The sequence below is a fragment of the Medicago sativa genome, chromosome 8, assembly GCF_051527215.1.
Source record: "Medicago sativa cultivar Bolivia chromosome 8, Bolivia_mono, whole genome shotgun sequence".
Lineage (NCBI taxonomy): Eukaryota > Viridiplantae > Streptophyta > Magnoliopsida > Fabales > Fabaceae > Medicago > Medicago sativa.
The window spans coordinates 17,347,280-17,370,692 of NC_140756.1; the positions used below are offsets into that span (position 1 = coordinate 17,347,280).

General features: G+C 32.4%; 2 protein-coding genes across 2 annotated transcripts; one reads left to right on the plus strand and one right to left on the minus strand.

Moving 5' to 3' along the window:
- Positions 1 to 8,724: 8,724 nt before the first annotated feature.
- On the minus strand, positions 8,725 to 9,570 carry LOC146897446 (uncharacterized). The gene is made up of 3 exons (XM_085736420.1): positions 9,399 to 9,570; positions 9,006 to 9,137; positions 8,725 to 8,963 (listed from the first exon to the last, which is right to left on the minus strand). The coding sequence occupies exons 1-3, from the start codon at positions 9,568 to 9,570 to the stop codon at positions 8,725 to 8,727; spliced, it is 543 nt and encodes a 180-aa protein (XP_085592546.1).
- A 3,621-nt stretch (positions 9,571 to 13,191) lies between these two features.
- On the plus strand, positions 13,192 to 14,939 carry LOC146897447 (transcription factor bHLH14-like). The gene has a single exon (XM_085733518.1). The coding sequence runs from the start codon at positions 13,392 to 13,394 to the stop codon at positions 14,784 to 14,786; it is 1,395 nt and encodes a 464-aa protein (XP_085589644.1). The 5' UTR covers positions 13,192 to 13,391; the 3' UTR covers positions 14,787 to 14,939.
- The last annotated feature ends 8,474 nt before the right edge of the window (positions 14,940 to 23,413 follow it).

Below are 23,413 nucleotides of genomic sequence, written 5' to 3' on the forward strand. Positions count from 1 at the left end.
CAACCTAATTACCCTTTCTTGGAAGTTATATCCCACATCCCTACTATTTTACCTTCATCCCAACATATAACACAAACTACCAAATTTACCCTTATATAGAATAAAACACATTTCACCCTCTCACTTATTCACCCCACATTCACCCCTACATTTCTGAAGGAAAAAAAACACGGTTGCTGCAAAAGGAAAACCCCCACTCCCAGCAAATACAAACAATAAGCTTGCCAATCGTTTAATTTTTCTTAATCGTTTCATTTTTCTTTCTTCTTTCTCTTAGTCGTTCAATGGAATTATTAATTGAGGTTTAAGGTTTTTTGGGGTTGTTAACGATTTATGAGGTAGTGGGTTACCGGAATCCTTCATAGAATCGTGTTATGAGTTTCCAGAATCATCTTTGAATCATTGATTTTCCGAAAAACGCATGTGAAGCGTTCCAGTTGATTTTCCGAAAAACGCATGCAAATTGTTTCGAATTCTTTCTGGAATGGTTGTGTGAAGATTTCCGGTTCAGCACTATTTTTTTAAAATTTTAAGTTCTTATTTTTTTTTTTGGACTCAAACTGTTTTAATGAATGAAAGCATTGTTACCGTAAATCAATGCCTTTTTGTTCAACTCTGTGACTCTGTGATTATTGTTTTCGGAATGATGAAGATTTCCAGATTTTTGATGTTATTGTATATTTTTAATAAATGTTTATTAGATGCTATTGTAACTAGCATAAACGTTTATTCAAGAATGAATAAGAAACTAGCATATAAACGTTTTATTATTGTATAAACTCTGTGATGAATAAACACAAACAATAAGCTTTACAATCAACTCTAATGTTATTAGATGCTAATAAAAAAATGTTTTACAATCAACTCTGTGATGTTATTATAACTGGCATAACGTTTATCAAGAATGAATAAGAAACTATTAAATTAGATGCACCGGAAAGTAAGTATAAACGTTTCCGGTTGTTTATTTTCGACATAGATAATTATTTGATTTTGTAAGTAACTAGCATGCACCGGAAAGCTAAGCATGCAAGTATTCCGGATTATTTTCGGAATCATTTATATGAGTATTCCGAATTATTTTCGGAAATGTTTTATAGTGAAGGAAAAAAAAGGGAAATACGTAACTGGAAAAATATCATGTGGGGGTGAATTCATCCTGAATTAGATGTTGAAAATGAGGGGTAAATTTGGTAGTTTGTGTAAAATGTTGGGGTGAAGGTATAATAGTAGGGGTGTGGGGTATAACTTCCCCCATTCTTCTAGTCTAGCCCAATAAAGAGACACGAAATTTGCTGTTGACATGTCATCATTGGCTGAAAAACACATGTAAATGACCAAAATAACCCTCGGCACTTAAGTGCCGATTTTTAGTTAACCGACGATAGCTAATCACTGATGGAACCTGTTGCAGTTAAGTGCAGAGGATTCCATCGATAGTTAAGTGTCGAGTGTCTGTTATAAGAACAGAACAGCACCTAGGAGTTTCCAAAACTCCATTGTTGCGGATTGAAGTTGAAGAGGAGCGAATTTTTCCAATTGTTGCGGATTCAACGCCAATTTTGGTAGAGTTGAATATAACATTGTTATAGAATTGTTAGAAAATTGTGGTAGAATTTTTAGGATTAGTTTAGGTTTTGATGAATTGTTGTAGAATTGTTAGGATTAGTTTTGGTTTTTTATGAATTGTTAGGATTAGTTTAGGTTTTTTTTATGAATTGTTGTTGTTATTGATTTGTGATAGAATTGTTATGATTAGTTTAGGTTTTGGTCACAAATTTCTTTATGTAGATATGTCTCAGAATCAGAATCAGGGTGATGTTCTTTTTTTGGTGGTGGTCGAGGTTTGAACCCCGGACATTGCATATATTATACATTGTCCGTACCAACTGAGCTAAGCTTACGAGGACAATCAGAGTGATGTTCAGTTGAACAAAAAGGAGGGTGATGAGAAGAAGAAATCAAAATCGCATGTGACATGGCACGAAATTGAATGTGATGGTTCTGTAAAAAAAAAAAGAATTCAAAGGTGCTGGTGTATAACTAGTCTAGTTTGAGGAGGAGCGGGAGGACATGATATTTTGGTCCTCAACCAAAAGCAGGTGCCCCATGGACTGTCGAGGACAACCCAATTGAGATAAGCGACGAGGGAGATGATTAAATAATGTCATGGCTTGTAATAATCTTGAATATGTCGCACATTTTGGAACATTTTGTTATTGAATAATCTTGCGTTTTGAATAAATTTGAAGCGAAATAGCGTATTGATTAAATTCGAAGCGAAATTGCGTTTTGATTAAATTTGAAGCGAATTTGTGTATTTGTTCAAATTCGAAGTGAAATTGCGTATTTATTCAAATTTAAAATCACCTACGTTACATTACATTCTCCCTAAATATATTTAGCATCATTATGATGTTGGATTTAAATTAAATTCTTGAAAGTTTACTGAAAATATTGGCACTAAAGTGTCTTATAAGAATGAAGAGAATGCGACACATGTATCTACAAAATCAACTATATATGTTATCACATCAAATTCCCTCAAATAAGACGATTCATCACATAAAGAATGAGGTGCATTCCGTGACACTCATCTTATATGAAGGAATTCGATATCATAACTTATATAGCTGATTTTGCATAATACATGTTGTGTTCTCTTTAATACCAACATCTTCAACAAACTAACAAGAATTTAATTTAAATTCCAACAAAATAAAGACACTACCTAAACATAGAACTTCCGGGTGAATGCTTGAGAGTTGTTGTTTAACAGGTTTGACCTTATCCAATTTCAGAGGTAAGATAATTGTTGTAGTTGGAAGGTGCATTCCCTACCTAATCACGATCTTCTGGCGGAATCAAACTCTTGAGAATATCTTCAGTTGATCTATGCAATGTGACAAACATATCGATCCATGGAACCATGTTGTGCTGCCAAAAAATTGAGAACATACTCCTCACGTCATCGTCGTTCTTTAATTCTAGCCGATTGAACGTTATGCTCCCGTCGTCCAAAGTTGGACGTTCATACCAAATGTATTTCACTCTCCTTATGTCTCCTAGGTTGAGTCCTTGGTTGATTTCATCCAGTTGACCCTTGAGACCTTTTAATGTGACATTAATGTACCGAACCTTGAACATTTGAGGATTTCCACCATTGAAGCATATGCAAACACTGAACAAATCAGTCATTGTTTCAGACCTACACCATAAAAAATTAAACAATCAATGAAAAACTCATTCAAACATTTCATCAAACACTTGGAGTGCAAATTATACATAAACCCTAAAAATCATAACTATAACATAAAAATGCAAAAAAAAATAAAAATTAATCAACTTTTTTTTTTTGACAAAATTAATCAACTTATATCTACTCATAAAATGAATCATATACTCTTACTTGTAAATCTACTAAAAAACTAAAATTAAAAAAAAAAAAATAGAAAACCCTAAAATTCAAAACTATAACATAAACATCATGCAAACATTTTAACAAAATTAATCAACTTGCATCTACTCTAAAAATGAATTATAACATGTAAATCTACTCAAAAACTAAAATTATTATATATATAAAAAAAAAACAACAATATTTCCATCAACCTAAAACTAAAATTATAAAAAAAAGAAAAACATTTATAACAACTAAAATGTAAGTTAATAGCACTATGATTACTTACTTGTGATTTTATTGAATAAATTTGGTTGGGATTTTTAGATAGGTTTGGAGAGAGATTTGAGAAATTTTGAGAGATTGAGAGTAATAATGGATGAGAGAGCTTCTGCCTGGATTTGTATCAGGATCGCATCGGTAGTCTGCCGCCAGAGCATTTCGGTTTTTTTGTGGTGTTTTTCAGCCTTAACACGTGTCAACAGCAAATTTCAAGAGACACTCTAGCATGTCCAACCAAATGATGGTGGCAAACCCTAGCAATTTTTCCCTAAAGTTTTATGCTGAAATGCAAATAACCTTGCAAATGTGCTTCGATGCTTAGCCGTTCGGAGCACAAGTTCTTGCTAATAATTATATTAAATTAAAAAACATCACATAAGTTTAAATGTCTATTAAACATGCATTTTGTCAACTCAAAATAACACATTTGTAACTTCTCATTGCCACTTGCTACCAAAATCCAAAAGTAAAGGAATTTGATATAAAAGAGGTTGAATGAAAAGAAAAAAAAACTCATGGAAGAGTATAAATAACATCCAAAACTAAATTTTAAGATAAAAAAAGGTCAAGCAAATGACATCCAAAAACTAAAAAAATAGTTTATCATCATATTGTTACTACGAGAGGATTTTACATTGAGTTTGATCATCATATTAGACCAATAGAAACCAAACAAATGAGATTGATGCCACACCTTCACTTTAAACCTTAAGACCGACGAAGCTCAGATACGTAGTGCGGGTACGATACGGGTACGCGGATAAACGAAATTTTTAAAATTCAGGATACGATACAGCTAAAATACGTTAACAAAATATATATACTAAAATTATATGCATGTAAAATACTTAAAAAAAAAAGCATTGATTACTCTTCAATACTATATAATCATAAAAGTCACAATTTACAAAAAAATAATAAATGTGATCAAAATAAAAAATGTAAAGTTCTCCTATAAATCATATTCTATTTTCATTCATATGTTATGATATCAACAAATGCATTAATAAAAGAACTCAAAATAAAATTTATTTAATGTTAATTGATTGAATCTCATCTCTCTCGTTACTTTTATCCACCAAAAACATAATTTTTAATTGGTTAATAAAAAAACAATTATAGCGATTCTTATCTTAAATTGAATCATATATGTCTCCATTGAATTTCCACAACACAGTCTCACTTTTTTACCCTTCATTTTTTTCCATGATACGTCTTTGTGAAGTATCTTATAAGTATATATGTGTATATGTCGAATATCTTATAAGTATCCAATAAAATATTTATTTTAAATTAAAATAATTAATTCCTATACTCCGTGGGTACATATCCGCAAGTATCCGTGGAGTATTGGTATCTGATACGTATCTGATACGCAGGGCCGTTCCTACAAATCCGGAGGCTACGCTCTGTAAGTGAAAAGAGGCACGTAATAAAATAAAAATGTATTTTTTTTTTAAAAGAACAATGTTCTATTTAAATTTTTTAAAAGATAAATACAAGGTGTCATATGTATGATGTACACCCAAAGGTGAAAATCACTACCGTATACATGAGGAACCTCAACATCCCAAAAAAAACTCACCTAACACCAAAAGCAAGATGACCCAATTCTAATAGGCCTAAAACAAGACGACGGAAAAGGAAAGTGGAAACCTGGGGAGTAGCGGGGTAGTACTTAGCAGTACTACTGGGCTATAATTTTTTTTTAGGCTCATACCTTAGGGAGGCCCAACTTCATTGAGCGGTTTGCACACCCCTTAGTCTGGCTTGCTGATACAGGTACGTCTCCATTTTGAAGTATCCAGACTTCATAGCTTAAAACATTATACATATAGTCAAACCTTAAGACATTAGATATCTCAGTCACTATTATAAGCAAAACTTCACTTTTTAGATACATTGAATAATTAATGTATCTAGTTTATAATAAAGGCAAGATGCATTAATTATTCAATGTATCTAAAAAGTGGAATTTTACTTATAATAGTGACCGGAGGCAGTATGTGTCATATACCTCGTATGCATGCTATAAAAAAGAAAAAAACTTGTCTCATTCCTTATCTGCATGCTAGATCGATAATCCATCTCCATGTGGTGTGGAGTCTCTACTACTTTTATTTTCCTCCACTGTGTCCTTGCATTGTCGTTGAATGGGATGATGTCATGAACCATTTGTGTTATGTTGTCATGAACCAAAACAGTCCTTGCTCACCCCATCTGTGTTATGTTGTAAAGATGCTACTCACAAATTTAGTAGTACATGTACGTGTGTTTATGAGAAGATGAAGTTGGACAACAACCATATATGATACTTTGTAAAACTATTTTGATAAATGCCTGTTGAGATAACTAGAGTTAGTAAAGTTAATTAGAATTGGTTAAAAGTTAGTTATAGAGAACTATAGTTAGTTACAAGTAGTTAGGTCTATAAAAGGACCTAACTACTTGTAACTAACTATAGTTCTCTATGTTTCTTCCTATATACTTCTCATATGAAGCTAATCTACTTCTATTTGATCTTATTATTTCTGATATGGTATGAGAGCCTCTTCACGATTCTTTGGGCCACCCGTCATTTATGTTCACGCTTCAGATGTGCAATCCTGAGCGTGAGGGGGTGTGTCAAGAGTCCCACATTGGTTAGGAGTTGGCCTGACAATTTGTTTATAAGTGAGGACAATCCTCACCTCACAAGCCGGTTTTGTGGGATTGTGTTAGGCCCAACCACGATTTCTAATAATGCCCACATGTCGAAACACCAGCAATATTAAAAAAATGTTTTTTTTAAGAGAGATTATAAAAAAAAAAATTGTTTGCAAGGCACTCATTCTAAAATTATCAATGATATGTACTGTGTAGCGCTTTACTGTGTCTCGTTGTCCATCCCATGCATCATTCACGTGTCTCATTGTCTAGCCCATGCAGCATTCACGTGGGTTGTGAGAGAAAATGAATTTGAACAACAACCATCGTACAAAGTGAAACTATATGCACCAAAAATCTTTAAAACAAAACTACGTTATCATCATAGGTCACCTAATCTAAAAAAAAAGTTGCCTATCATAAGCGTTCCAAAATTCTTGTTTGCAAGTTATTTGAACATAAATAATTGACAATAATACGACATTTTGACACTGTTTATCGTATAAGTACAGTGAACAGTGCATTTTTTGGGGCAAAATATTATTTCTATTTAAAAAAAGCTATTTTTGTACACAAAAGAAAAGCTATTTTAAAAAAAAATACAAAGGACGATTTTGTAACTAAAAATTTAAATTAAATCATTAACCAATTTTACAACTACGTTAACCATAAAAATATATGCCGTTAACCACTTTTTTAACATGAATTTCAATAATCATTTTGACTACTTCATTAACCACAAAATGAAAGTTATTAACCATTTATTTGACATAGTTTAAAAAAAAGACCAAAGTATATACACCCTCTGGTCACTATTATAAGCAAAAATCTACATTTTAGATTCATTCATTTGATGATGCACATGGTCTTTATTATAAACCACATACATCATTAAATGAATGAACCTAAAATGTAGTTTTTTGCTTATATTAGTGACCGGAGGGTGTATATTTATGTAAAATACATGGTTAATATTTTCTATTTTTGTGGTTAATGAAGTAGCTAAAGTGACTAATGAAATTCATGTTAAAAAAATGATTAACAACATACATTTTTGTAGTTAACGAAGTTGTAAAATTGATTAATGACACAACTCAAATTTTATGTTACAAAAATATAATTTTTTTTTAAAAAAAAGTGGCAAAAAAAAAGCAATATTCACTTTATAATTACTAGCGGCTTCTGCTCTTTTGATTGTGCTAAAATGTTTAATTTATGAAAGATATTTTATATGAAATTTTGATTAAAAATATAATTTATAAGTACAAATTTGTGACTTTCAAATTGTAACAAACCCCAGTACCAAAAAACAAAATGTAATAAACCAAACAAATCATGTTTATCTTTTTCAATAACAGCAATTATATAGCAAATATAATATAAATTCTTATCATTTTTAATCAAAACATGTTTACCTTTTTCAATGGCAACAATATTTTAATAAATATAATATAAATTTTTATCTTTTTCAATAACACCAACAATATAACATTAATATAATGAATTGTTTAAGGGTATCAATGAAATAGTAAATTATTCAGTCTAAAATCTCCTATCTTCTTTATATATAGTATAGAAGATATATTGTAATGGGGTAGTCCTATTTTAATGAGATTTAACTTTTTTATTAATACTTTAATTAATATTATTTAAGCATAAAATAGTAAATTAAATAACTTAAATGAAGGATAAAATAGGTAAGAAAAAGTTGGCTCAAACTCATGTATTCTCTTAATGAGTGAATCATCAATTTCGTCATTGAATTTGCACGAATCGGCCAAATTCGTCCCTTAATTATGCGAAATATCAAATTAGTCCTTGAATTTGTCAGACGTCCATCAAAATGGTCCCTCCGTCCAGGTGCTCCGTTACTGTTGCTGATCTGTCGCCCTGCATGCTCTTTTGTCTATGTAATATTTCAGGATCAAGTTGTGTCTTATTACTTTTTTCCTTTGTTCTGGACATATATGCTTCAAGAATCAAATTGATATTTAATTAAATAATTCAAGGACTTATTTGATGGATTTTTAATATAATGTAGGGATCGATTTGATAGTTAGTCAAATAATTAGGGTTTAAAGTTTTTTGAATTGAGGAAGAACGTTACCACTAATTATTGGAAGAAATTTTGAAGTGTAAATTACAGATTGTAAAATTAGGGTTTGAATTGACTTTTTCTCATTCCAAAATCACCATCAACATTCAATACTAATAATGCATATAACAAATAGATAAGGGTAAATTAAAATATTAAAATAAAATGTAACAAATTGTATATGTCCAATTTTTTTCTTATCATTTAAAAAAGATAATGAATGAGGGTGAATTCAAATATTTTTTGGTAGTGTTACAATGTAACGAGGCAAAAAAAAAAGGAAAAAAAAAGAGAGACGAAATTAAGTTCCAAGCTTATCTCTTAGGATGAGAGATTCCATGCCAGGCGGAGGGCAGTTCCAGTGAGCAGAGCACCTTGCATGTGATCCTTCCTTAGCCATAAAATCTGCCCACATATTTTGTTCCCTAAGAACATGCACCAATGTTGTATTTCCATTTCCATGTAAAGCATCTCTAATATGGAGGATGTCAGTAGCATAAGTGGGCAAGGTATGATCACGACCATCAATAATCAGGTCAACTGCTTCCAAACAATCACTCTCACAAATAATGTTGACATAACCTTTTTTACTACAAAAATCAAGACCTATCTGGATAGCATGTAACTCAGCTAATAATGCATCACCTCCAGCTTCATAGTGAGAAAAACCGACTATCCAATCTCCATCATGGTTGCGAACAACACCACCAACACCTAATCAAACAAAGTTTTCTAGAAAGCTACCATCAGTATTGAGTTTGAGTGTACCTTCCGGAGGGGGGATTCAATGAGCCAAGGGGCGCGATGAGTGTGGGTCCAGACCAAGATTAGGATAGTAAGAAATGCATTCATCATTTAACAATAAGGTCTTTCGCACCACATCTTGAATACACCAATGTTGTTCCTCAAAAATAGTATTGTTTATCCAACACCAAGCATACCATACTCCTGTAACAAACAAAGTAGAGGAAGTACCCTTTGTCATCTCATGAAGCCAAACCTTGACATCAAATTCAGAGAAAAAATTATTATAACGCCTCATATTCAAGCGGTGCCAAAGCTCACTAGAGTGCGGGCAATCACGTAAACAGTGAAGAATATCCTCTATGGGTGAAGAGCAACGGGTGTAGCTTGGAGAAGCTACCATGTTGCAATGATGCGGTGAATTCAAATATTAAATTAAAAGTAACAAACACAATATTTATTTTTTGGTTACCACAAAATATATCTTGTAACTAACATGATATGAGTATATGTCCAGTTTTTTCATTTATCCTTAAAAAAAAGTGTAACAAACTAGATCAAGTACATGTCACTATAAATATAATCAATAAGAAAATGAAATTTATCATCGATACATTGAGATGAAATATTTTCAAAGGAGAAATTAGAGAGTAAAATAATGACTCTTATGATATGTGCATTGTCTTAACATATGTGAGATAAAATATTTATTCTTGGATCATTGATTATAGATTCAAGTTGCCAAAACAAATTTTTGTTTCTCTTTTCACTGATTCATGTTCTCTCGATCACTGTAATCATAAAACCCCAAAAAACAAAAAAATAATTCTATTTTGAAATTATTATGGAATCATTATTATTTGTTTTATTTAGTTTATTTGACAAAAAAGTTATATAAAATCTCTGGTCCATACTATTTGGGTCATTTGAGATTTGTCCATTTTTTCGGAAGGTTGATGATTTCAATTTCATATATGGATTCTTTCCCATTTTTTTTATTTTTTTTTCATATATGTTGTTGTTCTACAATTTGATGATGAATAACCAAAATATTTGACTTTCGTCTAAAAAAACTCACATTTATGCATTGATATTTTTTTTTTGTTGCTATTACCATAAGCAAGTCACAAGGGCAAACCATTCTCAATGTTGGAATCTATCTTCCATGACATGTTTTCAGTCATGGTCAATTATATGTAGCTTTATCAAGAGGAGTTTATCAAAATTCAACAAAAGTTCTCATCAAATAAATACAAGGAGAAGATTGAGACTTTACAAAAAATAATTTTTAAAGATATTCTATTATCGGAATCATATAACTTTTCCTTTACATAACAAATAATTTATACATTTATGTTTTTATTTTACTAATTATTATTAGAATTTATACACAAGCAAACTAAAATACGTCGAGTTGATAAATAGTCTCGTTATATGCTTTGATAAATAGTCTTGTCAAAAAAAAGTCTCGTTATATGCTTTGACTAATTTGTAGATAAATTGATGTACGAATATTTTTCATTAATATTTAAAAATTTAAAAATTGTAATCAAAATTATACAAACAAACTTAATAAAATATACACACGTTATCGCAGTAAAAAAAGCAGACAAACGAATACGGTAGTGTTTCTGCCAATGTGTATATATAGTATAGATGATAAACAATGCGAGTGTATGGTATTATTGTCACAAGTTTGTGTTCAAATAGCAAAAACTCAACTCCCACCCACTCTTAATTATTTCATCGGCGTTAAAAAGTTTGTAAACCAACAAACAATGACAAGACAGTTAGTAATCCAATGAGAGGAATCAATTTTTTTTTGGTTAGATGAAATCGGTTTGTTTAATTTTTATCATGATATCACCTGAAATCTACCCATTATATTTGATTTGAGCTTTAATGATCACAACTCCAAATGAAAATTATTTGAAAACACACTTAAATGAAAGTAATTGAAAGAGAAGTAGTTTTTCTTGGCCTAACTCAAATATCAGCTGTGTACAACGGTAGAGATTAATTTAGCCTAACAATGAAAGTATTTTACGATGTAAAAAATTTAAAAACTAATTTGTTATAAACATCCAACTTAAAGAAATGTTGAAAGTATTTTACATGTAAAAAATAATCGAATCGTATAATATAGCCTAACGATGGCGAGTTTATTATCAAAAAGGAAAAAAAAAGCCTAACCATAATGGTCCAAGGCCTAATTATACAGGGTGAGGCCAGCTTAGTTCAAATTTTTGTGAAAGTTCCTCTTTAGGCCCCCCAATTGCTCATTAGCCTCTCAAAATTCTTAAAATGTGTCTACACATAATAACTATTGAAAATTATGCTCTGATGCTCTCAAAAGTTATGCTCCAAGACAGGGGTGGCCCTGACGGTGGGCGGCAGCCCGGGACACCATTTTTTTAGGAGCACAAAAATTATTATTTTTACTTAGGAGTTAGTATTATATAGGTATATTTATTTTTAATTCACTTTGATTAATTCTATTCAAAATATATTTTTAGAATATATTTTAGAGAACTTTGATTATGAATGAATCTTTTACAACAAATAATGCAAGAAAAATGTTGAAATAATTAAAAAGAGACACTTTTATTGTTTCGCCTAGGACACAAAAAATCTTAGGACCGGCCCTGCTCCAAGATTCTTGGAAGTTATCTTACAATTGTATACTGAGAAACAATTATAAGCCGCACCGTTGTGCGACAACCATTGACATGTTGTGGAGAAATTCACTAGCATAATATAGTGGCACCCAACCTGAGAGCATAAATAGTGACATGAAGAATCTCACTACAACAAGTTCATATTCTTTACCAAATTTGCCATCAACAAGTTCAACCAATTTTGGCTGTTCTTTCTCTTTGAAGAGTACAAGTGTGTTAATGGAATCATTGACACCATTACTTATGACAAGTACGAACTCAAAGTAGCAGTTAGAAGCATAAATGATGCACAAAAGTGGAAGCCCATTGCTAGAGTAATTGAATATTTAGACAAATCGTGACATTGTTCTAGTCACGTTAACATCCACGTACTTAGCATTTGGCCAAAGCCAAGTGAATATTCCCTTCCAAGAACTCATACCACTTAAGTGAATTCAACAAGCAAGGATCAGGTTTAAGTATCTTTCACAATAGAATATCTCGCTGAGGTATCAGTGATTAAAAGATTAATTGTTCATGTTTTAATATAATTGGAAAGAAGTATCTAATGTTTCTCAAGGAACCTGATGCATCTCTCTCGGTGACCAATCTCTCGATCCGATTCAAATGGACAATAAACTCTCTTTGAGAGTTTTAATTTTGCTGCATGCCTAATGCTGAATTCGAATTCAGAACGTTGGTTAAGTTAAAAGAGACCCACATTAATTCATCTAAACGCTCTCATGTATAAGAGCAGTAGTAATTAGTCACATATTTTATCATCGTTTCATTTATTTATTTTTAATTATTTTTATATTTAAATAATTTTTATCTGGAGTTGTAACCATTCAATATTTGCTCTTTAATTTCTACATCTTCACCCAAGAGGTTGAGTAGTTCAATTAATCGAAACTAAAATTTAAAGAAAAAACAATTAACATATTAACATTTTTATCTAAAAAAAATTCTACTTCTTTATACACAAGAACCCATACAACTTGTATTCCAATAATTTATTTATGGGAAATGTTAACAAGTGCTCCGGAGCACTTGTTAAGAAATTATAAAAAGAAATATTGTTTTGAAAATTGTATATTCTATTTTTTGAAAGTTAAAAAAATATCATTTTCAATATAAAACTTGACTTTTATTTCTACTATTAGTTCCTCAACTAATGTCCGGATACACCGGTTAATAAGACCCTTTGTTTATATGCCTCATTGTACCTCAAATTCTTTGTTTTTTAGGGGATTGCACCTCAAGTCCTCAACATTATATTATTTGCATCCAAACTTTAACCGTACTCTTTCCTCCCCATATAAAGTCAAGTAAATCCTTCCACTTATGCTCAGAAATCTTCATATCTTCTCCCAATCCTAACTAGTAACTACACACTCTCTCCTTTTCATATTAAAGAAAAAGAAGAACGAAAGAAAAGAATATTCATCCGTACAACATTAAAACTTCCACTTTTACTCTATTAATCAATCACAACTTGTTCCATTTTCTACAACTTTTCGAATATCATCAATAATATCTTTGCTTCTCTTCCTATACTTTATTACCTATGAAAGATTTCATTATCTCACCATCTTCATCTTCTCATGAAAACCCTTCACCACAAACACCAACCCTTCAACAAAAGCTTCAAATTTTAGTCCAAACCCAATCCGAAAATTGGATCTATGCCATTTTGTGGCAAACAACAAAAGATGAAAAAGGTAAACCTTTCTTATCTTGGGGTGAAGGCTATTTTCAAGGAACCAAAGAAACAACAACTTCAAACAAACAAAACGACAGTAACACGTGTACAAACGGCGATGCTGAATGGTTCTACATGATGTCGATGACTCGAAATTTTTCCATAGGTAATGCTTCTTCAATTTCATTACCCGGTAAAGCTTTTGCTTTAGATTCTGTTCTTTGGTTGAATAGTAAACATGAACTTCAAATTTATAACTGTGAGCGATCCAATGAAGCACACATGCATGGAATTGAAACACTGATTTGTATACCTACAACTAACGGTGTAATCGAAATGGGTTCTTATGACAATATACAACAAAATTGGAACCTCGTATACCAAGCCAAATCTATGTTCCAAACATCCTCCTCAGAATCAAACTCAAATTTAGATCTTAACTCCACCACCCCACTTGACAAATGTAAAACATTCATCCAAAACACATCTTTTGCCAACATGGGTGTCGTCTCTGGCGCCAGCGCCAAAGAAGCCACCCATGAGAAGCAAAAAAAATTGCAAGAAAAACATAAAAATGTTTCATCATGTTCTTTAGATTCTGAAGATTCTGATTCAGAATATTGTCCACTATTAGCAACAAAAACAACAACGACAAAGAACGATTCTTTTGAGAAAAGAGAACCGAAGAAAAGAGGAAGAAAACCGTTGACACGAACTCAAACACCGATGAACCATGTGGAAGCCGAGAGACAAAGGAGAGATAAACTAAACCATAGATTCTATGCTTTAAGATCTGTGGTTCCAAACGTTTCAAAGATGGATAAAGCTTCTTTGTTATCAGATGCAGTGGATTACATCAATGAGTTAAAAGCAAAGATTGAAGATTTAAAATTAGGGCAACAAAAGGAATCGAAAAAGATGATGATGAAAACGATGAAAATTGTCGATAATAACAGTGCAACGACAACTTCAATCGTGGTAGACCAAAACAAACCTAGTTGTAGTAAGAATCTTATTGCTTTAGAGATTGATGTGAAGATTATAGGACATGATGCTATGGTGAGAGTTCAAAGTTTGAATGTTAATCACCCTAGTGCACGATTAATGAGTGTCTTGAAAGATTTGGAGTTTCAGGTACATCATGCTAGTATATCAACCGTTAATAAAGTTATAATGGTTCAAGATGTTATTGTTAAAATTCCTAATGAGATGAGAAATGAAGAGAGCCTAATTAGGTCTGCAATTCTCATGAAATTATGAGTTTTAGAGACTGAAATTGGGTCTGCAATTCTCATGAAATTAGGTCTGCAATTCTAATTAGGTTGATCAATCTCGAGTCATTTTTTTTCTAGAGAATCTCCAATCATGTTGCATCTTGTATTATGTGTCAAGCAAATTTTTGTCTAAAATTGTTAGCCATTTTATGATATTAATATATTAGTTTTTTTTTTATTGTTACTCTTATTTATTAAGAGTATCTACTGCAATGCAATCGAGCATCTCACACAATTTTTTTTAATTAAAACCTACTAATAATTCAATATCATATATCAATACTAACTTTATATCATCATATTTTAATATTAAAATATGTAAGACCCGTGAAATGATAAAGTGTTTATGTGAGTCACTCATCTCAATAGATATAATTTTGAACTTCACCACATGGGACCTATTGAAGGGTACCAATGATGTGCCATTGTTTGTAGAGGTAAACCACTCCATTAAAAAAACAAAACTTACGTCGAGAGTCTTAGATAAAAAATATTTGGGAACACATATATAAATATGAGAAAAATTAAAATAGAAAAGAATTAAATCATAAAAAATAATATGACTAAATTATTTTTCTCTTAAGTTATATATATATATATATATATATATTAATGATAAATATGAGTAGTTAATTGTTAGATTAATATTCATTTGCTTTTAATGATAAATATGAGCAGTTAATTGTTAGATTAATACTCATTTGTCCGGATTTAAACTCAAAGATCTCAAACTTCTTAACTCTTTAACTCAAACAAGAGAAGTTATTGAACAAGATCCTCTTTATTTGCTAAAAGTAAATGGATAATGTCATTTGGTGAGATATAGATACAAAAAAGTATATAATGGGTTCTACCATTAAGTGAGTCTCACTACTATTAATTATTTTCAAATTTATTTGTGTCTTTATCTCTCCAAATTGAAGAAATGGAGAGACTAATAAATGGAGAGAATCTTAGCTCGTTATTTTCATATATACTGTATATGTAGAAACCTAATAGTAGAAATCTAATCCTAATAGTTATTTTTATTTTTTTTTCATTTATGTTAGTCGCGGTATCGGTAATAGTTCTCAAATGTGAATTTATGTTCTTCAAGTGATTACAATGAGAGATGAACTTTCTCTCTTAGCAATGAATTCATTATCCAAAGTGTATTAAGTATAATGTTTGGATGTTTTTTGAGCTATTGAATTAAGGAATGAATAAAAGTAAAGTAAAATAGAAAGTTAAAGGGATAAATTGTTTTAAAAGCTTGTTTGATTGATTGTTTGATTGTGTGTGCCCTTAAATATGTAGACATATGGTATTTAAGGCAAAATAATAGTCCTACTAGGCAAAATAATGTGGCCTATAGCATTTAGCATTGCTCAACTAATTGTGTGAGTGGCCATGTTTGTCTTGATCCTCCCTCTTTAACGACCTTTCTCATTTCCTAGACACGTGTGGTAATTCCATGGAACGTCCATATGCGCTAATGGCTACTTCAGTTAGTGGCGCTACGAACATGAAACATGAGTAAAATACCAACTTATTAAGTTCAACTAAACGTTGACTGAGTTTAACATCCTCACAAGCTTCTTGTACTTCAACAGACTCAAGAAAGATTCAACTAACTCATTTAGATGTATATGAATTTGTCTAACCTTCATTTGACTAAAGGAAACTCGCCTAACCTTAAATCTGTTAGTTTTCCGATTTCGACTACCACATTATTTATTTGTAGGTGTAGACAAAACTTGTTTAACTTTAACAAACCCATATAAATTTTGTAAGAGATCTGTATTAGACGCCTCGGCGATCATAAAAAAAAAGGATTTTTTTTCTTTTCAAACAAACATTTTTATAAGAAAACTTTAGAATGAGAGGGATCATTGTCCTATTTAATTAAGAACATGAAAGACATCAAGCTCAAAGAGTTCTTCAAAGAATTTACATTTTTCAAATTTTATAGCTAGAAACAAAAATAGTTAATTTAATTAATCAACAAACACTCCAAACATATTATATTCTCATTCTTAAGAGATTTTTTCTTGTGTGTGTTTGTGTTAAATTTGTTTTTGTTCCCTATAAATATACCAACTTTTTTTCGTTTTAGTCCCTCTAAGAATTTTCTTCGATTTTTAGTCTCCTAAAAGTTTTCCATCTTCACTATTAGTGCTTCTTTTTAAATATAAACTCATATGTAAAATTCTTATTTTTGAATAAAATTTTGCAGAAAAGTTTATAATATTATAAGAGTCGCTCCCAAAAAAATTAGAATTTTTTAACAAAACATGAATTAAATATGATTTTTTATATTTTTTTGCTGTTAAAAAATCAGATTTAATTCATGTTTTGTTGAAAAATTCTAATTTTTTTTGGAGAGATTTTTACAATATTCTACACAATTTCGTTAAAAAATACAAATACTACACATAAATTGACTTAAAAATAAGGACAAAAATTGATGATTGAAAATTTTATAATGACTAAAATTAAAAGTTGGTATAAACGAAAAATATTATATTTTCATACTTAAGAGAATAACACATTAGAAATTTCCTCCGATAAAAACACACATCAGATCTTTCCTAAAAAAACATAAAAACAAAATAAAAAAGGAAAATGTTAAACGGTGCCCCCGGGGCACTGGTTAAGGAATCAAATGTGGTAGTATTTGCATTGAAAGTTGTGTAGTCAATGCATTAAAAACTTAAAAAGTGTCATTTTTAAATTAAAATTTCCTCTTTTGGCTTTCTTAACCAGTGCCCCGGGGGCACCCGTTAACAAGACCCAATTAAAAAATGTACACACTAAACCTAAACAATATCGTAAATGCTATTGAGACACATACGACGACATCTCCAGATTCTTCACAATATATATATAATTGTTTTCATTCTTTATGATAAAGATAGAAAATATAATTAGTGTCCGATCAGTATATAATTGTTTATAATTGTTTTCCCATAACATTTATCGATTTGTTTTGCAAGTTATCTGACTTAGAAACCCCCAATTTTATGTAAATATCATGTATATTACAAAACTAAACCAGAAAGCTATTACGTCTGCTTCTCACTCTTTTTTGTGTGTAGGTTTTGGTCATGATTACATCAATACCAAACAAAGTGATACAAGCACACGCGCTAGAAGCCAAGGCAGAGCACCACAAAGACATTTGGAGACAACCCCGATTCGATAGGCAAGCTTAGCGATGTGATAGCGAGCTAAAACAGAGAGTTACATGGAGAAATGCCAAAGCGCGGTTTGCTAGGCGAGATATGGTCCATTAAGCGAGATGTGGCAGTTTCAAGAAATATCTGAAACCAGCTGACTTTTCCCTCCAAGGAAGAAAACTCGATTCTCTTGGCGAGCCTCACTTCGCCAAGAGAACGTACATTTACAGAACCTCTATAAATAGATATGTAGTCATATTTTCAGAGGAATCACTTGTAACTTACACAAATAAAGAGGAAACAAAGAAATGAAGGTGTGAGACACCATAGGAGAGAGATGGAGCTTAGATTCGAGCTTGTTGATTCTTCCCCAACACCTATTAACCTTCTCTTGTTATTTATTCTCTCAATGAATGGAGAAAACTGTTGGTCGATGCCTCGCATCCAGGATGCCTACGAACGCTTGTAGCCTTAATAAATCATGATTTCTCATTTTTATCGTAGTTAGAGTATGTTTTTCAAGTGAGAAAAGTCCTGTATTTTTACAAGTGAGCAATTGTATAATTTTCTGGAACAATAGTTGGGCGATGTGCACAACCTTCTGTGCGTCACTCTTGGACATGGTATTTGGTTGTAACCAAAATATGCATCCATGACCGAAATCGATTGTACCCTGCAAATAACGCAAAATCCTATTGGCTACAGTAAGATGGATTTTAGTTGGTTGTGACATATATCTACTAACTAGACTAACTTAAAACATTATGTAAGTTCTCGTAGCTGTGAGATACATCATGCTTCCAACAATTTGCTTATATAATGTGTCATTAACATGCACACAGTTCTCATCACTAATGATCTTAAAACCTGAAAGAGTGGGACTTTGGGACTTTTAATGCATTGTTATTTTCCATTCCAAACCTCTTTAAGACTTCAACTGCATACTTTGTATGACTTATAAAGATCCCTTCGCTAAGTTGCATCACGTCAATTCCAAGAAAATACCCCATTTTCCCTAAACCTCCGGTATGTATCCACCGGATACACATTTTTACATTTTCACGATTACACATACGGTACTTATGTCCCGGATGAACAATTTTCAAATTTTTTTACACCTCGGCACTACAACTGCCTCTGCTGCATTATTCTTGCCACTTGATTGATTTTGTGGCAACAAATATAAGAAAACTATTAAGAATGTAGTGAAAAGTAGAAAATGATTCATTAACTTGTGAATGAAGGTACATCAAGTATATATACAATTCTTATTGTACTACATGAATTGTACTACAAAAATAAGCTATTGTACTGCACTAGCTTGTAACTTGCACTGCAAGGAATTGTTTTCTTCATGCTTAGTATCCTTATCATTTCTATTATGTAATAGCCCCCCACAAGATGGAGATTGGTAGATGTCTAACAATCCCAACTTGGAAAGTAAAATGTTAAAAGGCTGTGGAAATAAAGACTTTGTGAAAAAATCTGCCAACTGATCATGTGTAGTTACTGGCAGAAGCTTGAACAGACCAGCATGAAGCTTTTCCCTCACAATGTGGCAGTCAATCTCAAGATGTTTTGTGCGTTCATGGAAAACAGGGTTGGCTGCAATGTGTATGGCGCTTTGATTGTCACGATACAATACAGGAGGCTTCACACATTCAATATAAAGATCTTTGAGCAAGTACATCAACCACTCAAGTTCACATGTTGCAGATGACATTGCTCTATACTCTGCCTCTGAGGAAGATCTGGATACAGTAGGCTGTTTCTTTGTCTTCCAAGATATGAGGGATTGACCCAAAAAGAAACATTGTCCTGAGATGGAACGTCTGGTATCTTTGCATCCAGCCCAGTCAGCATCAGTGTACCCCTGAATGTGTAAGCCTGAGGTCCTGGGGAAGAAAAGGCCACGACCTGGAGAACCTTTAAGGTATCTAAGAACCCTCAAAGCTGCATTGTAGTGAGTTTGTGTAGGTTTGCTGAGAAACTGACTAAGTTGCTGAGTGATGAAAGTGATGTCTGGTCTGGTTGTGTTCAAATAGATCAATCTTCCCACCAATCTCCTATAAGCAGAAATGTCACTATAAAGAGGAGAAGTATCATTATGTAGCTTGATGGAAGGATCAGAAGGTGTGTTAACTGGTTTGGAACCAAGTAAACCTGAGTCAGTTAACAAATCCAGACAATATTTTCTTTGACACAAAGAAATACCATTTTGAGAATGAGCAACTTCCAGTCCCAAGAAATATTTCAATTTACCAAGGTCTTTAATTTTGAAAGCTTGATTGAGAATATTCTTGATAAAACTTATCTCAGCAAATGAATCACCAGCAAGGATGATATCATCAACATAAACAAGAAGCACTGTGAAACTATCAGAAACCTTCTTAGTGAATAAAGAAGCATCTGAAGTTGCCTGTTTGTATCCATTGCTGATGAAAAGGCCAGTTAATTTTTCATACCATTTCCTACTGGCTTGTTTGAGTCCATAAAGGGATTTAGAAAGCTTACAAACTTGATTAGGTTTTGAAGTAGTAACACCTGGTGGTATAGTCATGTATACATCTTCATGAAGATCTCCATGAAGAAAAGCATTGTTGACATCAAGTTGGTGCAAAAACCAGTGATTGATGGATGCCAAAGCTATGACCAATCTCACAGTTGTGACTTTTGCAACAGGTGAAAAAGTATCAAAATAGTCTAAGCCTTCAATTTGATTATATCCCTTGGCTACCAAACGTGCCTTGTATCTCTCAATAGAGCCATCAGCATTATGCTTCACCTTATAAACCCATTTGCACCCTATAGGTTTGACTGATGAAGGAAGATCCACAATTTTCCAGGTTCTAGTTTGATCAAGAGCAGTAAGTTCAGTCTGCATTGCTTGTTTCCAACAGTCATATTTGATTGCCTCAGAATAGGATTTTGGTTCAGTGTAGGAAACAAGAGACATAGCAAAAATGGAATGAGAGTTAGATAAATGTGTATGAGAAATGAAATTTGAAATAGGATACTTACAGTTATTATTATTGGCAGAAGAAATATTAGGTGCAGTGCAAATATAGTCATGCAAGTATGCAGGAGTAGTCTTATTTCTAGTGGAAACCCTAAGAGGAACAGGAAGAGGTGAAGGAGGTGATGGAGGAGAAGAATCAGTGGGAGAAGATGCAGAAGGAGTTGAAGGTGGTGAGGGTGAAGAATGAGTAACAGGAGTTGGTGATGATGAAGATGGAAAAGGAGGATTTAAAGGAATTGTTGGCTCATCAAATATTGATGCAGAAACTAGGGAATCAGGAAAATATTGCCAATTGGTGGTAGAAGAAGGAGAGGATGAAATGTAGGGTAAAATGGTTTCATGAAAAACAACATTTCTGGAGACAAAAATTTCTCTGGAATCTAGGTCAAAAAGGACAGAACCTTTAAAACCTGACTTGTATCCCAAGAAAACACACTTTCTAGCTCTAGGTTGTAATTTTGTTCTATTTTCTTGAAGTGTAGAAGCATAACAAAGACATCCAAAAACCTTAAAAGAATGAATATCAGGTAAAGATTCATGAAGAACCTGATAAGGTGACTTATATTGAAGGATGGGAGTGGAGACTCTATTTATGAGGAAAACTGAATGTAAAATAGCATAACTCCAGAAGATATTAGGAAGTTTGGATTGAAAGAGTAAAGCTCTATCAACATTGAGAATATGTTGATGCTTCCTCTCAACTCTAGAATTCTGTTCAGGAGTTTCAACACAAGCTCTTTGATGGATAATGCCTTTGGAAGCATATAAATCAGACAAGAGAAATTCAGGGACATTATCTGACCTAATGAATTTAGGAGTGATATGGTACTAAGTATCAATCAATTGAATAAAATTTTTGACAGCTATAGAGGCTTCTGCCTTAGTTTTGAGCAAAATGACCCATAAGAATCTACTAAAATCATCAACTATAGTGAGAAAGTATTTATGTCCATGAATGGAAGTTTGAGCCAAAGGCCCCCAAATATCAAAATGAAGTAACTCAAATTTGGATTTTGCAATAGAATGACTTAAATTATAAGGTAATTTTCTTTGTTTGGCAAAGTGACAAATGTCACAGGCAGCTTTATTATCAACAGAAATAGAGGGATACAATTGATGCATCTTGGTCAATCTTTGATTAGACAAATGTCCTAATCTAAAGTGCCAGATTGCATTAGAAGGAATAGATGAAACAACTACATTGGAACAAACAGAATTACAAACAGTTTGGGAAAATTTATTACAGAAACTTGTAGAAGAAGAAACAGATGGCTCTTTATTACAGGAATCATGATTCAATCTATAGAGACCATCACAAACACTACCCAAACCAATCATCCTCTGAGATTTCATGTCATGTATAACACATTTATCAGGCAAGAAATTAACTTGATAGGATAAAATGTCACAAAGCTTAGAAACAAAAATCAAATTGACCTTGAAATGTGCTGAATAAAGGACATCTGTGATGTGAAAATGAGGAGAAAAAACAGCAGTGCCAGCATAAAGAACAATTATGGTAGTACCATTAGGGAGAGTAACATGCATTGGTTTGATTTTATGGTAAGAATGAAGCAAATGTAAAGAAGAACAAATATGTTCATTTGCTCCAGAATCAATAAGCCAATAATTGGATTGAACATGTAAAGAGCAAGAGATCACATTGTTTATACCTGAGGTGAAGGCAGGAATGGAAGAAGTAATGTGATTTGTGCTAGCAGGGTTAGGACTGGTTGTTTGAGGAACCAAAGATGACTGTTGAAGCAATGTGACCAGATGACCATACTGCTCCTAAGTCAAGCCAGTCTGAGAAACCATGGAAGATCCTTCACCAACTGATTGAGAATCAGTTAAACCTTCAGAAATTACAGCATTAGAAGAAGCATGAGATTTATTATTATTGGGAAAACCATGCTTCAGGTAACAAAAATCCACAGTATGGTTGTTTCTGTGGCAAAAGGTGCAATATCTTGAATTGTTTTTAGATGGAGGAAAACCAGAGGATGATTTTCCACGAGTATCTGTCCTTCTTGCATCTGAAGCATTGACAAGAATGCTTGAATCTTCAGTAGAAACTGAAGCAGAAGTGAGTGCAGAGTTGTTGCTCTCATCTTGAACAACCATAGAATATACCTTGTTTATGGAAGGGAGTGGATCCATGAGAAGAACTTGAGTCTTCACAACTGAAAAAGTATCATTTAATCCAGTGAGGAACTGCATCACTTGGTCCTCCATGCGAAATTCTCTAGCAGCACGCATAGATTCACATCTACAAGGAAAGGGACAAGTGCAAACAGGCATGGGACGGTGTGAATTGAGCTCCTCCCACAGAGATTTCATCTCTGTGAAATAATCAAGTACATATTTTGGACCTTGCTTCAAGTTGTTAATGGCAGAACGAAGTGAAGCAATACGAACTCTATCAACCTTAGAGAA

Excerpts from the sequence above, each read along its gene's own strand:
- LOC146897446 (XM_085736420.1), bottom strand. The coding sequence starts at position 9,570 with ATGGTAGCTTCTCCAAGCTACACCCGTTGCTCTTCACCCATAGAGGAT. Across the intron at positions 9,138-9,398 it reads GCTTCATGAGATGACAAAGG|GTGTTGGTGGTGTTGTTCGC; the intron begins GTACTTCCTCTA and ends TTGTTTGATTAG. Across the intron at positions 8,964-9,005 it reads TGATTTTTGTAGTAAAAAAG|TTGACCTGATTATTGATGGT; the intron begins GTTATGTCAACA and ends GTTTGGAAGCAG.
- LOC146897447 (XM_085733518.1), top strand. The coding sequence starts at position 13,392 with ATGAAAGATTTCATTATCTCACCATCTTCATCTTCTCATGAAAACCCT.